Source organism: Malaclemys terrapin, chromosome 17 (assembly GCF_027887155.1).
Source record: "Malaclemys terrapin pileata isolate rMalTer1 chromosome 17, rMalTer1.hap1, whole genome shotgun sequence".
Classification (NCBI taxonomy): Eukaryota; Metazoa; Chordata; order Testudines; family Emydidae; genus Malaclemys; species Malaclemys terrapin.
The window spans coordinates 3,732,755-3,747,294 of NC_071521.1; the positions used below are offsets into that span (position 1 = coordinate 3,732,755).

General features: G+C 40.7%; 1 protein-coding gene across 8 annotated transcripts in view; it reads left to right on the forward strand.

Annotated features, from left to right (window-relative positions):
* DENND1A (DENN domain containing 1A) overlaps positions 1-14,540 on the forward strand; it is a 355,075-nt gene that overhangs the window by 317,183 nt on the left and 23,352 nt on the right. For 3 of the 8 annotated variants that reach the window (XM_054007237.1, XM_054007241.1, XM_054007244.1), the window contains 2 exons: positions 7,887-7,946; positions 13,083-13,171. In XM_054007237.1, coding sequence (XP_053863212.1) covers positions 7,887-7,946; positions 13,083-13,171 — 149 coding nt within the window. Of the gene's footprint in view, positions 1-112; positions 385-7,886; positions 7,947-13,082; positions 13,172-14,540 lie in introns of those variants that run through there. The other 5 variants (XM_054007239.1, XM_054007242.1, XM_054007240.1 and 2 more) reach the window with 3 other exon arrangements.

The window sequence follows — 14,540 nt, forward strand, 5'->3', positions numbered from 1 at the left end:
TGTTGTAGTGGGAGCTGCCTGGCTAGAAACATTAACCAAGGGAATTTTCTCAGTCCCTCTCATTAAGCTAATGAGAGAGTTTAATTGCGACTCTTTCTCTCCCTCATCATAGGTTCATGGCACATCTTTAGGACAAGCCAGGTGGAAGGGGAGGTGCCACCTTTTTCTGTATCTCTTTACTTGCTTGTGCTACCTTTCCAATCCTCTAACGTGACTGAAGGAAGGAGACCTCTGTTTAAAGCACAGAGATTTCTGATCCTGACTTACGAATTAAAAATATATGTAGTCCTGTCATCCCAATTTGTGAGCTCTGCATACGAAAGTATGTATAAAATAGTGTATGTGCTACTGATAATAAAGCAGTTGCCTCATAGATTCCACCTACTTTCCTTACTGAATCTTTTTTGGTTCAGTACATTTTTCAGTGTGGTTATTGTCTCCATTTTTATTGAGTGTCCAGTTCAGGTTCCAAAATCGCCATATTAGAACCCTTCTAAAGAGAGTAAGTGTTGATACATTCAGAACTGTCCATCTCTTGCCCCACTGTCTGTCTTTAAAACACAATAACATTTTCCAAAACCATCCTACGTTTTTGAGACAGCCATGAATTTAATGTATAAGAAACTCTGCTGTGGAATCCATTAAACATACCCCCTCCCCTTGCCTCTAGAATTAGAACTTCTGTGATTGTGAGCAAACACTTCTTACTGCATGGACCAGTGAGCAGAATTCCTTTTGTTTACAGTGACACCCTGCCTTTGTCCATAGCTTTTTCTAGCTGCACTTGTTGCTGCAAATGAAATGACACCTCTAATCTACTGATAAAGGCTCTGTTTTCAATACCATTTTTGAAGAATAACTGCTGTATCGTAACAAATATTCCCAGTGATAGTTTGAGATAATATTCTGCTCACCAGCTGTTAATTCACACATTGAAAATTATTTTTTGTTTAAAAAGTTTTCCCTGGTGTGAAAAAAAAAAGTTATACTGTGAAAATTCCATAGATGTAGTATAAGTTATTTCATAATCTATTTGGCTATATCATTTTTAAATATGTGCCCTTTGCACTGTAAAAATTTCTAAGAATTATTCCCAGGCAGCTTATGGTAAAATGACTTGTCTAATAATTAGTAAATCAACGCCCACTAAGCATCTTAGAATTAGTTTTCTGTAAAGTTGCTTAGTGTCTTGTCACTTCAGAAATGTTTGGAACAACACAATTAAGAAAATATTCAGAATAAGAAAGTATGTTGGTAAATAGAGATGAGTAAGAATGTCCTAATTTAGACTTTTTTCCCTTCATAGAAAAGGCTCTGCGGTCCATGCATTCAAGAACATGCCCACTACGGTAATTTAGCTGCTTTTTAGCAATGCAGCCATGCACTGTGTTGTACCCATTCATCCATGCAGCACAGGTAATTAAGTTGATATTCCAACACCAGTTCCCCTACTGACCTGTGAAACAATGTGTTTTGCTCCATCAACAAATTAACTTCAATCAGAGGCTAGTCTAGTAAATATGATCTTCATATACTATGAATATACTTACTTATCCCATCCTGGTGACAGATATTAACATCAACATTAAAAATGAAGCTCTGGCAAAGGGCAAATAACTGTTATCTTCTGGTAGACCTGTATGTCAATTACTTTCTATTGCCCTTACCCTGTTCTTTTTGTGTTGTGCTTTACAATATTGATTTAGCCATAGTAGTTACTCGTCGGTGTGAAAGTCTCGGAAACCATGCTGCCATAGATATGTGGTCTTGCTTTTTCATCTCAACAATGACCAGAGGAAAGGTTCAGAGATTAAAAGCTTTCTTACACAAAGCTTATTTGGGATCAGATGTGTGTGTGTGTGTGTCCCTGTCTGTCCGTCCGTGCATTCCACAGCGATCTGGTTTTCCAGCCGTGTTTAAGTGAAGGAGATGAATTCCGGATCAGGCTGTTGGGGCCAGGCTTTGAATTGCCATTGCTTGGGTTACAGTTCTATAAGGTGTGACATATTTGTTATAAACTGCTTACTCCTGAGGAACCTCAAGGAAACCAAAAGCTTCTAAAGCTGAAGTGACGTTTTCTTAAAGTCACTTAACTTTTTAATTGTAAGAACTATTAGGTGTGTAGAATAGGGTGCCATGGGAAGTGGTGAAAACCTCATCACTGGAGCCATTTTAAACTAGACTGGATAAATCACTAGAAGTAATATTGTAAGGAGCAGTTCTGCACTTGCAAAAGTATGGACTGGTGATGATCTGATGGGCCTGTCTAGCTCTAATAAATAAATGTTCAAAAAAGTAAGCTTCATCAGTAAGCTCTGGAAAAGCACTCATCATATGAGCTGAATGGTTATGACTTAAGCCTATATTTAAAATTAAACTTCATAAATAAGACCTGTTTAGAAAACAAATAGGGACTTTCCAACATGGGGCTTTGAATGGAACAGTCATTCATTGGTGGATCAAAAGTAAATGGTGCCTGAATTCAATCCAGTCAAAGTGCCCCCTTCTCCTACAAAAGTGCTCACAGAACTCCCGGCTCACTATCATCTCCACCCCAGTTCTTGTGCTACGCTCCACCACTGCTTATGGGTGTCTCTCAATCATTAGATCCAGACTTTGGCGTTCAGAGACCCCCTCCCCAGCTCAAGGTATAGATTCACATATCCTGCCTTAATCCATTCTTGCAGGTATTGTGGGAACTTTGGTCCTACCTACACTGCAGTGGGTGCTGGCCTGTTTTGTGGCTTCATTATTCCTGGAATTAACTGCCCCTGGAAATAGAACTTCCACATCTGTGTTGTTTTGCCTGTTCAGGAAACATTATGTTTAGGGGTATTTGGGTCCCACCTTCTTTAGAAGGGTACTTTACTGTTCTGTGTTCCCTTCCTTCCCCTCTTCTCTCCTCCCCCCACCCCCCCGCAACTTGTTCCAGCATAACCTGTACTTTGTATACTGACTTGCATATAAGCAGGCCTCTAATTTCAATAATAAGTCAGTGCCAAATATGTGCTTTGCATCTTAAACGTCATGCATGCTTGTGAAGCTACTTTTCTCATTTGGTGTAGGCTTGGTGCTTTGCTCTTTCCCTTCTCCTGCCACACCTCTCTTCTTCCTCCTGTGGCCTTTGAATTTCACCCTGAATCTCTTGGCTTATACAGCAATATATATGGTAATTTTCATGTTCACTTGCATGGATTTTGTGCTTATCTCATGGAACAAAAATGATACTTGCACACAATGTGCATTGGCTTGTCTCAAATCAACCCTTGTTCTAGCCTTAGGCAATTTGGAGCATTCTAATGGAATACTTTCTGTAGTCTAGGGAAAGAACAAAGCTTCCTCCCCTCCCCCAAGGACCTGCATCACAGCACCCATCCTTGACCAAAGAGTAGTTGGTTGAGATTTCCTCTGGAGTCCATCCGTGCTGCTGCTCATAGGAACATAAGAATTATCATACTGCATCAGACCAGGGGTCCATCTCGGTCAGTATCCTGCCATCAAAACAGGCCAGTACCAGCTGCTTCAGACAAAGTGCAAGAAAGCTTGCAGTAGGCAGCGAGGAATAACCTGCCCCCAGGGAAAGTTTCCTCCTAAGCCCCAATAGTTAGAAGTTGGCTCATCTGCAAGCAACTGTACATCTAGCCAGGCCAGACGCTCCCTGCCCTGTTAGTACTACTAAGTGCTGTGCTGTCTGTAGTCAAGCTTCACTCTACCTGCCAATGAGCCTCAACCCTGATAGGAGGTACCAACTCCAGAGGTGGGAGAGACAGTAAAATTCTTGTAACCTATTCAGGGTTTCCTTTCATTGGTGAAACTGGTAACAGCGGTGTCACCTGGAATGAGGATGATATGTGTCTGCTGGGGAGCTGGGCTGTGGCCACCAAATGCAAATGAACAGCCATCTAATGGCAACACAGTGATGAATCCATCCTGGGTTGGCTTCCAGCAGTGACTTAAGGTCCTGATCTAGTAAAACGTTTGCACATGTGCATAATGTTAATAGGAAAAGGAGCTAAAGAATGTAATGAGTAAAACAAAAAGGTGCAGAAAAGCAGAAGGATGAATGAATGCTGGTGCTGAGGGGAAAGTGTATTAAAGGAGGAAAGATGCTGGAAAGAGAGTGCAGGCAATAGTGGGCATAACATTGGATTTGAGCTTCCAGCATAATATGGTGTTAAAAAAGCCAATGTAAATTGCCCACACAGAGAGCAAGGGCCAGAAAGAGGCAGACAGTGGGGAACCTCTGTAAGTAAGTGTTGCAGCTCTTGTGATTTTATCATGAATCTTGCAATATTTGTGTTTTTCTTAAGACCCCAGATCCTGTAGTCAAATGATTTAGGTCAGAATCTCGTTTTTATTTTTTAAAAAGTAAGATTCTATCCCTCTCTGAGAAGAGCTTGAAAACATTACCTGAGTTCACCCTAATAACTCAGAGGCCAGATGACAAATAAAGAACCCCCAACATTTACTTGTTTTTTAATCTCATAATTTTAAAGCTATCTGCATGATTTTTTGAGATCTAACTAGTGACTGTTGAACAGGGTTGGCAATGCTGAAATAATACTAAGTGATTTATGACAGACGGAAGAATTAAATTATTTTTGCAAATAGGCAAGAAGAAAAAAATGAAATCATTTACTATCCACCAACTTCTCCAGTTTCTGCTGCAAGGGAGTATCCCGGATGCTGTCATTCCTCTGCGTGCTTCCTTTCAAAGCCTTCTCTGATGCTTCTCCGATTTGTATGTAGAGATTCTACAGTGTGCGTTAATAACTCCATGGAGGAAAAAAAGGGGTGCAACTAATGGTGTATCCTCCAGCGTGATTGGAGGGATAACTTTCAGGTCTTTATAAAAGGAATTAAACCTGCTTTATTGTCATTGCCTTTCTTTGTTAGCAAGTGACAATATGAACGGGTAATATAACGAATCCTGTCACATTCTCTCCAACAAAATCACCAAGTGAGTAATAAAGGTGGGCAAATAATGTTCAGCTGTATGTGCCTTTGCAATGGCTGTGATCAATGTATTGATCATCTCAATAGGAGGTAATCCTCAGATGCTGTGTGGTCGGTCCCCCTCTGAAGGTGTTGCCTGTTTTCGGAAGATTTAACAATGTAACGGTTGGTTCTGGCTCTTCAGTTGATGCTATTGATGCCATAGTCTTGCAGTGTTTTCTCCAAAACTTGCCTGGTTTTTGCTGTTGCAAGGCAATTCAGATACTAAACCAAAAAGGGTTTCCATAATAGAATATAGTAAAGAAAGGCAGCTGGTGAAATGAACTAATTCTGAAGAAGTGGTAGCATCAACTTCTATTGAAAATGTTGCCTAATATCATTTTACTGACTGACTTTTTACTTTTGTTAGATAAGAAATATTAAACCAATTTTGTTTTAAATTAAAACAGCCCTGGTAAATAGAATTACTGACCTGCCTACCGCCCTTCAATCTGTGGCATCAGGAAAACACTAAGATTTCCTAAATCACTGTTCCACCCTGGCAGTTCAGTCATGTACTATTCTTTAAGTTTTCTACACCAATAAAAAGCAAAACATATATGCAGGAGGCAAACAGAAATGTAAGCGTAGAAAAATGGCAAGTAATATAAAAAGAATACTCTAGCAATCACACAGCGCTGCTCCTCTTCAGTGAGCCAGGGGGTCACTAACTAAGGTAGTCAATGCTGTGCATATGAATAGGAAAATAAATTGCAGAAGGTATGAGACTGCTGCAACCTAATAAAAAAAATAAATATCCCAAGCTCTGTGAAGGAAGTTAAATATATTAAGGCAGCACTTCCAAGCCCGAGCAGATGGGATGGGAAGATGGGCTGGAACCCCAGGCTAGTCCCAGGGAGGAGTTGGGTAGAAGAGAGGAATGATGAATTTTGATAGAAAGCTACATGAACCTGGAGCAGTCACCTCACTATGAGAATCTCTTTGTTCCCATGATGACTTTTATTGGAAGCATTTGCATGGACAGACTCTGACATCAACTCCCCTGCCCAGACTTCTCTCTTATCAATGTAAGGAGCTGACCCATGACAGTGCGTGTTGCCTGGCACCTGAGAACCACTAAAGACGCCCAAGCCCATGGCTTCTGTTGATTGGGAAGGGTTGGGACAGCAAACAATAAAGTAAAAATCAGCAAATGCAAAATGTGTTTTTTAAATACATTGAATAGGAGCAAGAGAACAGAACAGAAGAATGTGAACGCCAGAAAAGGGCTGGATTGCAGAGCTGTGCCCGAGCAGTGTGTGTGGGTGGGAGTGTGGGGGGAGGAGATGTCCATCTGCAGCCCAGAGCAAAGGGCACTCCAGCAGAAAGTTGAGAACTGCTGCTGAGATAGTGATGGAAACTTTGTCTTCATTGAAATATACTAACCTGTCTGAGCAGACTTTATTTTTGAATCTGACTCTCCCTGCCTGTATGTATCCTTTCTCCATATAGTTGACAGAAGTCTTGTCTTCAGAATGTGTGGTACTTTTCAGGTAGTGATATAATTGTTGCTATTCTCCCTAGCAGACATGTCTAGAAATTCTTGTATTCACTTCATTGCAGGTTTCTGTTCATTTCTCTCCTAGCCCATGTGCATTTGAGCAATCACTAGAAGGACATTCCACTCTCATTTTTGTCAAGTCCTCAGCCCTAAAATGCACTTGGAATTTTTGGGGTCTTTTAATTCAGCTTCACCTCATGTGGTTCACTTGCGTCTCAGTTCTACAGAACAGTAGGGTGCACACAAAAACTTGCTTGTATGAAGCTTATTATTATGCTACGTAATCAGAAGCAGCAGAGTAGGAGTGTTTCTAGCAGAGTTACAGCAGCAAGGAATTGGCCAACACAAAATTTAAAATTGAGGGGACCAAAATAGGCACCTTCAGTTAACACACTGACCTTTCGCTTCCAGAGACATGCGTCTTCATTCAAAAGTGCTGATGACTGACAGATTCCATCCTAGTCCTTATTTGTCCACCTCACTAAGCTAGCACACAGGCTTGCCCTTCAGTAGTTCTTGCTCCGAGTTTGGCCCAGGGCTGGTACAGTAGGCTGGGGTTGCAAGTGCAATGACAGAAGTAAATATAGAAAACTTGCACAGCTCCTGTCCACTCTACTCCTGGCTTTAGGTATTGCACCTAGCCTCTGATCAGCCAAGCACTTGAGCATGTAGTCAACTTCAGGCACATGAAGAGTCCGGTTGATTTTAACAGGTGGTCTACTGAGCCTAAGTGCAGTATTGGTTCGGGGCCTCGGTCACACTGGGTACCGCTACACAGCAATTAAACACCAATGGCTGGCCGGGGTCAGCTGACTCAGGCTCATGGGACGTAGCTTGCAGGGCTGTGTAGGCGCTTGGGCTGGAGCCTGAACTCCGGGACCCCGTGAAGGCCTGGCCAGCTGTGGCTGTGCCACAGGGCTTTTGTTCCAGTGACGTACCCTAAATGTTATGAGCACTAAAATCACTCATGGAATCTTAGGGAATAAAAGCCAATTATAGTATAATCTCTAATTTTCTATCCTGAAATGTCATCTAGAGTACTTGAAATTACCAGTTATGGTGCTCCTTGATTGTCCTCAAGTCATAATACATTTTGACAGTCTAATCTGGAGAGCTTTGTGTGCTGAGCTTGATCTGGTATAACGTACACCTGGGAGGCAGACATGCGCCCTTACCAATACAGAGCTCTTCTACTATTTCTTTCTGTTTACTGGTCAGGACAGCATTCCTGTGTTTGAAAGGTATTGGCACCAGTTGGGGTGAGTATGGAGTGGGGTTAAAGCACATGCTATTGTCCACATGGACTGCTATTGATACAAAATCAAAGGTATTTTCATGTGTGGTGCTTATATTTTAATGTACTGATTACTAAGTTTCCACTTTGATACAGCAGCAAAGAGTACGTCCACCTCGGCCGCCTCCTCCAAAGATACAGCGTTCATCTAGGCCCGTGAGTAGCTGGTAGTTTTGCCTCACTGCCGCAGCTTAACACTGCCTGAATCGCTCTCTCAGTAGCATTACTAAATCTTGGTAGTTTGGACTGTTGAACCTTGCAAAAAGCAACCTGGGAATTATACTCCTAAACTGCCTCCTTCTCCGCTGTGGCACAACCTTGGGACCTGCATTTTATTCTGCTTTTCTTTGACAAGTTCTGCAGCTGTAGGTCAATTCTGCAGGTAGCTGATGCTTCTGTTGTGTGACATTTGTTTTTACTCTTGTGGTGATTATTTAAAACAAAAATCCTTCTAGGCTGACATAAGTTTTTAGCCAGTGAGCTTTTGAAGACTTGCACTAAACTCATAAATATGAAAGGAAGCAAAAATCTGACACTAAGTTATTTATTTTCCCCAGGTCTTGCTGTAAATGCATTGGGATGGATTGTTAAATTTTTCCTTCCAGAATAGGTGTGTCGGATAGGTCTAAAGAATAGGAAATCTGTATCTGGGCAGTACTACATTGTGCCCTGTATAGAAATGTGCATAATGCTCATTTAAAATGCTAGCTGGAGATCCGTTTGATTATCTATAGTATAAAAAATTTCAGGCACCAACATCTTGGTAAGACCAAATGCCTCTTTTTACAGAAAAGCGACACAGAAATCAGTGCAGCACCTGTGTTAGGCAAGGAAATGTTGTCTAAGCAGTTTTCTATTTTAAACACTGATTTGTAGCCATACTGTTGCATATTAACTATTCCAGATGCCTTTAAAAATGGAGACTGTGCGAGATCTGAGGCTGTAACTGTTATTTACCAAAGGAAATAAGTTGGTGTCAGTTCAAGCTGACAGTTATTTTTGCAACAAACTCAGAGGGTACTTAATTCTGTTTAGGATTTCTGCCCAGCGAGCATAATTTCATCAGAAGGCAAATGCTTTCTCTATTTGCTTCCTTATATATCTATATGAAACAACCTAGCAAGTTTTCAAATCTAGTCTTGCTAAAACTTGCTAAAGATGTTTAGTCTCTGTGATGTGCAGGCAAGCAGTTTAACCAGTGCACTTGGGTGTGGGTTCACTTTTAACCTTCAGTGCATGTTCCTAAATTTATATTTAGATGGCATGTTTTTTTTCTTTTATAACTGTGGGTGTGGCGCTTAAGAGTCATTGTTATGGACTTCTGCATTGTACACATCCCTTCTACATGTATAAAAGGCAGTGCTAACTATGCTTATGCATCTCCTTGAATGTAATTTATATTGGAGACCCTCCAGGATATGGTACACAGGGAACAAATTTTCCCCTTCTTCTTTCTAAAACCAGAGGTTCCCTGTAGCACTTCACATTCCTCTTGTTCTGCTCTAGGCTGGTGGTGTGCCATCAGGCCATGCAGGGACTTCTGTGGACAAAATGTTTCTGAACAATATTGCTTCAGTTTGAATAGTGTATTGCATCAAAGCCGATCTTGCCAAGTCTGTTTAATCTCTCAGATGTACTACATTAGTAGTCTTCAGTATGATGTGTTTGTGTCAACTGTCTTTGCTCCCAAAGTGATTGATAAAAGGTTAGAAAGTAATAATAAAAGCTCCAGTTGCATTCAGCAGCCTGTGCTAACAAATGCAACTGGAATGCTGCGTTCATCAGGATGAAAATCAAGATAAATGTGTATGATTAAAATAGCTCTTAAAGCATTTCTAGACCTTTTGTTCCAGCAACTGTGCATAGCTACAGCAGGTATGACTTATACATCGTATTTGCATGTACTCAGAAGAATACAGAGCTGCCATAACGTGGCTTTAAGTGATAAGTGACTGGCGGGGGGATATCGTAATTAGTCTTTAAAGCTGACTAAATCCATAGATTATGTGTGTTATCAATACTGTTGTTTTGTTTTTAATAGATAAAACACACTTTTTTAGCGTAAAGAATAACATTGTGCGCAGAGTGCTTTTCCGGCTCTCTATCTTAGAGCCTGCTGCAAAGGTGGGTATCAGGAAGTGACTTGTCCAAGGCGGGGACTCCAGATACCCTGACTTCTGTGCCCAGGCTCAACCACCACACAACACTGCCTCCCCTTGCCTGCTGCCAGGAAATACGGAATGCTTTATCCCAATGGTTTTCAACCCGTGGTCCGCAGACACCTGGGGGTCCGCAGACTTCTGCCTCGGGGTCCACGAAGGGTGGTTGTTACCATAGAACAGTGGGTTTCAACCTGTGGTTCAAGGGCCCTTGGGGGTCCAGAGACTGCCTAAGATTTCCAAAGGGATCTGCATCTCTATTCTACATTTGTTAGGGGTCTGAAAATGAAAAAAGGTTGAAAACCACGGCTGTGTGAAGATGCTAGTTACTGGCATTTTCAAGGGAGGAATGTTTGTAGCATACATCACTGAGGCAGTTTGAAGTAAAAACACAGTAAGGAAACATAAGAAATAAGCTTTTTATATTTCACTTTTTGGGACTGAATGTGACATCCTGACAAAGGAACCATTGTTTATAGTGAGCACGACCTGTGGGCTGGAATGAAACTTCTTTCAATTAAAGAAAAGCACTTCAAATATTGAGTAATAACGTGTAATGTGAAGTCAGGGCCGGCTCCAGGCACCAGCTTGACAAGCAGGTGCTTGGGGCGGCCACTCCGGTGAGGGGCGGCACGTCCAGCTATTCGGCGGCAATTTGGTGGACGGTCCCTCACTCTGGTTCACTTCGCCTTCCTCTTTTTTTTTTTTTTTTTTTTGCTGCTTGGGGTGGCCAAAACCCTGGAGCTGGCCCTGGGTGAAGTAGGGAGTGTTATGTGCTAGTTTAACCCTTCTACATTAGGTATTTACCCTTTCTTTCTCATACACGCTCTCATGCCATCAGATTTTCTAGGTGCTTGTGCATTCAGTGCACATTTAACCCAGCCTGCTTGGATATATACAGCTTCAAATCCAGCAAGGAATTGGCTTGTTTCCTGACTTTCCCCTGCAGTCCCCCTAGAACAGTGCTCTAAATCCTTCTTAGCATTTTTCCCCAGACACTGCTGGGCTGGTAACACTAGAGAAGCCATCCAAAGTCGTCCCCCCTTGAGTACCACCCAAAAGGTGAAAGTGTTCACAGCACGATGACAAGCCAGCTTTATGCATCATCTTCCAGCTCAGGCTTAATTAAACAGCTTTCTTTCTTCCTTTCTCTCTTTCCCTCTCTCTTTCTCTCTCCCTGTATCCCCCTTGCTTGCCTCTCTCTCTCTCTCTCTCTCTCTCTCTCTGTTTTATCATCCCTAATGAAGCAGTCTTCTCCATCGATCCCGCTGATTGCCAGCCCATTCTTTTTGTTTGTTGGCACTGAGCCATTCAGCTGCACTCTGACAGCTCAGCTCGTCTAATTAGCTCTGTTGTTCTTTTCCCCATGTTTCACCACGTTGCAAGTTCAGTGGAAGTTGCCACAAACTTAATCCTTCCATTCCTGCCATAAATTCACATTCTTAAGTTGTCTTTATTGTAGAAAGGAACAGTCTTGTGTGGGGACTGATCTTTGAGACCTTAACATCTGACCTTCCTATAAGCCCTTCCTCCACCCCCCCCCCCCCCCCCCCCCGAGTAGCGGCAATCCGTCTCTGAACTTCTCCATCATTTCTGCTGCACACTATTGCCTTTGAAACAAAAATTCAAAAGGTAATTCTGCTATTATCTTATGCATGTTCATGTGTCGCAAACCCTACACACAGGGTTCAGGGCTTTTTCCTGCTGTGGAAATTAGAGCTTTATGTTCCTATAACCATACTAAGGGTGAGGATATGGGGGAGGAGAGACCATCATCTCTCACTGCAAACAAATTCACCCATCATCCAAAGAGCATTTAGATTGTAGACCTTTAACAGCCTTCTATATACTGCAGCTATTAAGAAAACACAAGCTTAGGGATGGCAGAAGTTTAGTTGTGTTCCGTTCTTTATTTGGGGGCTTTGGAGATTCTTGCTGAAACTGATGTTGGGCTAAGTCAACAACTTAGAGGTTTGTTATGAGAACAATTCTTACATATGAACAACTCCCATCAGAGAAGGTGATCTGTACCTCGTGGCCCTGACTCTGCAAACACTTACGTATGCACTTAGCTTGACACATGTAAGTAGTCACATTGACTTAAATAATACTGCTCATGCGAGAACAGTTAGGCGTGTGTGTAAACATTCCTTAATCTGAAGCTTGTATATTTCCTGTTCTGTGCTGGCAAAAAAAAGCAATGTTTCTCAGCATCAGAAGATGATAAAGCGGTAACTTCAGATAAGACTAATAGAAACGGTATATCAAATATATCATCTAACTGCAGAAAAACTTTAGATTTTATTGAATGGCTACTGAATAAAATTCACCTGCAACTCTTCAGTGTTTATGGAAACACACCTAATAATACGTTCTATTAAACTGATTAAAGGAACCAAACTCTTTATGGCATCATGGAAATTGGTAATGCTTTTCATGCTTTTATTTTTATTTTCACTTCTTCATTTCTTTCAGTGCTGTCTTCCCTACACAGAAGTGATTGCTGTAGAAAGTCAATCAGTTTATTACAAACAGGCAAAGAAAAAGAGTGTGGTTTTGGAGTTGAACTCTGGTCTCCTGTACATTGTGCAACTAAATACAAGGCTTTCCCATTTTCATTTTAGCAATTAAGTCTTTACATGAAGCACACAATTTGGGGACTCAGTCAGAAGATCTACTATTTGTTCATCTGCATGCAGAAGTGAAATAAACTTTGAGTACATGGCTAATACCCATCAGTCAGTGTATTGACCTGACTCTTCCAATTACTCATATCTTCAGTATGATTCCAAACTGACAAAAGCATTTACATGACATTTGCTGCTTTAAAAAAGTAAAATAAGTTGAACCATTTTAACCCTTAGCCCAGACGTCTAAACTTAGATATAAATTTGCACAAGTGCCATTAGAGTCCTTTAATGATATGGGTTACTATAGTTCAGTTTAATACAGATTTAATGATAATTTTAGTGTGGCACGGAAATATATAAATTTTCAAGAGGGATTCTGAATGGAAGCAATCTCTAAGCTGGCAATGGATCAATTTTTGCAGATTTTATGTGGAATGTGTCTATTGTTTTGATGCTTGTTAGAGTATTTGATGAAATGTCTCCATTGTGTGTGTATATAATAGGTTCGTCCTCCAAGACCTCATGTTGTTAAGAGACCCAAGAGCAACATTGCTGTGGAAGGGCGAAGGACTTCAGTTTCTAGTCCAGAACAGTAAGTATTTTGTTGCTGCATTTCTCGACATCTGCCTGAGCATGTAAAGGGCCTGGGATTTGTTTATAATTAACGCTGGTCAAAGAAAGGAAATATAGTTTCACAAAAAAAAAATCAGAATTTCAGGGTAATTTTAATTACACAACAGTTTTTCATTTTTTTAAAGTTTTGGGCAAAATTTTAGATGAAAGAAAGGAGTTTTAAAAAATGAATTTTTTGAAATTTCCAGTTTTTTTTTTTTTTTTTTAAACAGAATTTTTTAAAAAAAAGCTTTTTATGAACATTTTTAGTTTGGAAAAAGACTTTTCATTTAAAAAAATTTTCAATGGAAAATTGTGACCAGCTCTATTTATAACCCACCATCATTGAGTAGCCTTGCCTAGGAACCAGGGAGTATTTTATGATCAGACATTTAAGGTTGTTTTTGTATGATTGTTGAAGTCCTTCTGCCGCTTGAAGCTCTACAGAGAGCCTTAAATAGTTAGGGTGACCAGACAGCAAATGTGAAAAATCAGGACAGAGGGTGGGGGGTAATAAGAAAAAGACCCAAAAATCTGGACTGTCCCTATAAAATCGGGACATCTGGTCACCCTATATATAGTGAAAGCTTTATAGTGCATGATGTCTCTTGTTTAGTAGCTAAAATTTCATAATCTCTGTAAAGTTGATTGAAAACTTCTCTAAATCACTTCTTTAAATAAGTTTCATTCCTGTGACTGAAAAATATCACATATCACATGCAATCAACACACAGGCATTGCTTTCCAGCATCTTTTGTTGTTCAAAACAATAATGCATCATCTGTTACCCTGAACAGAGAAGGTTTTGCAGATTTCTCAATGAAAGCTACCAGACAAAAGGACTTCATAGAAGACAGAGATTTGTTGAGTAGTTGATTCAGTCTGAATACAATCTTTCCAACCTGTATGTAAACAACAGGCCACCAAGTATAAACCTAAAGAGAGAATGGATATCCCGCCTTACTAATGCAGACTAAAGAACACTTTCAGTACCTGACAGATGTATTTCATTAGCATACATATCTGACTTTATTTATTATTCATTTTTATTTGGCAAATTATTAAGAATTTAAATGTTTACATCATCTACAATTACAAAAGAGGTGATTATATGTCACCTCTGTTTGCTTATCAAAATCTACTACTAGTTTGCTGTACTTTTGAGTGTCTGAATAAGCAGGTTGCCTTATTTTGGTTCAGAATTTGGGAAGCCGAGGACTGGGCATATTGCCAGGGGCCACTGATGTTAGGTAGAAAAGGATGTCTTGGAAAATATTGCCAGTGTCAAGACAGAGTGTTTGGCACTCACCTGGGGAACGCTCAGGCAGCCAGGTAAGAACAGCAGGCAC